General features: G+C 44.3%; 1 protein-coding gene across 1 annotated transcript; it reads left to right on the top strand.

Annotated features, from left to right (window-relative positions):
• The first annotated feature begins 511 nt into the window (after positions 1 to 511).
• Positions 512 to 982, top strand: LOC147494651 (uncharacterized). Its single transcript, XM_086568198.1, has one exon. It carries the CDS (start codon positions 512 to 514, stop codon positions 980 to 982), a length of 471 nt encoding a protein of 156 aa, XP_086424324.1.

Genomic DNA, 982 nt, shown 5'->3' with positions numbered 1-982 from the left:
AGTCTACTTCACCAGCAAGACGTTGGCAGATTCAGAAAAGCACTACTCTCCGATGGAGAAAACAATGCTTTCATTACTTTACTCAGCTCGAAAGTTCCGACCTTACTTCCAATCTCACAGCAGCAAGGTCATCACAGATACACCCATCAAACAGGTATTGAGTTCCAACAATAAAACAACTCGCATGGCCAAATGGGCTGAAGAACTCGGAGAACATCACATCTAGTTTGTTCCTAGAACGTCTCGAAAAGGTCAAGTCGTTGCTGATTTCTTGGCAGATTTCCCCATCGAAGATATCAACTGGGAGCCCGAGCCAGTCACTTCACTCCATAAATAAGCCACCCCAGACACATGACACCTCTACATAGACGGAGCATGCAACAACAATGGAAGTGGACTAGGGGCTGTGTTAACTTCACCAGAAGGAGACCAGCTACAAAAATCAATCAAGATCGATTTCGCAACGTCCAACAACGAAGCGAAATACAAAGCATTGATCACAAGACTCCACATGGCACAGCAACTACAAGTCCCAAAGCTCAAGGCTTACAGCGACTCCCAGCTAATCGCCAAGCAGATCACCAAAAAATATGTCACAAATGAAGAAAACTTGGCAAAGTACGCTCAGGTCGTGAATGACCTCAACAGATCGTTCAAAACATTCTCATTGGAGCACATTCCTAGGGAAGATAACAGACATGTAGACAGTCTAGCGTTCTTAGCTTCAATGACACAAGAGGTCTGCCCCACCACAGTCTACATTGACATCCTGGAAAGACCCGCTTACCAGAAAGAAAATGTCAACAACCTCACTAATTTCCAACCCTCATCAGCAGAAGAGATCAGTCAATCTTGGATAGGCCCATTTCTCAAGTTCATCTTACATGGCGAACTCCCATCAGAAACAAAGAATGCTCGTGCAATACAATTCCGAGCCCCAAAATACACAGTAATCAACGGACGATTATTCCAAAATCTGTAA

The sequence above is a fragment of the Coptis chinensis genome, chromosome 6, assembly GCF_015680905.1.
Source record: "Coptis chinensis isolate HL-2020 chromosome 6, ASM1568090v1, whole genome shotgun sequence".
Classification (NCBI taxonomy): domain Eukaryota; kingdom Viridiplantae; phylum Streptophyta; class Magnoliopsida; order Ranunculales; family Ranunculaceae; genus Coptis; species Coptis chinensis.
Note: the sequence above shows the minus strand (reverse complement) of the source record. Positions and strands in the feature narration are given on the sequence as shown.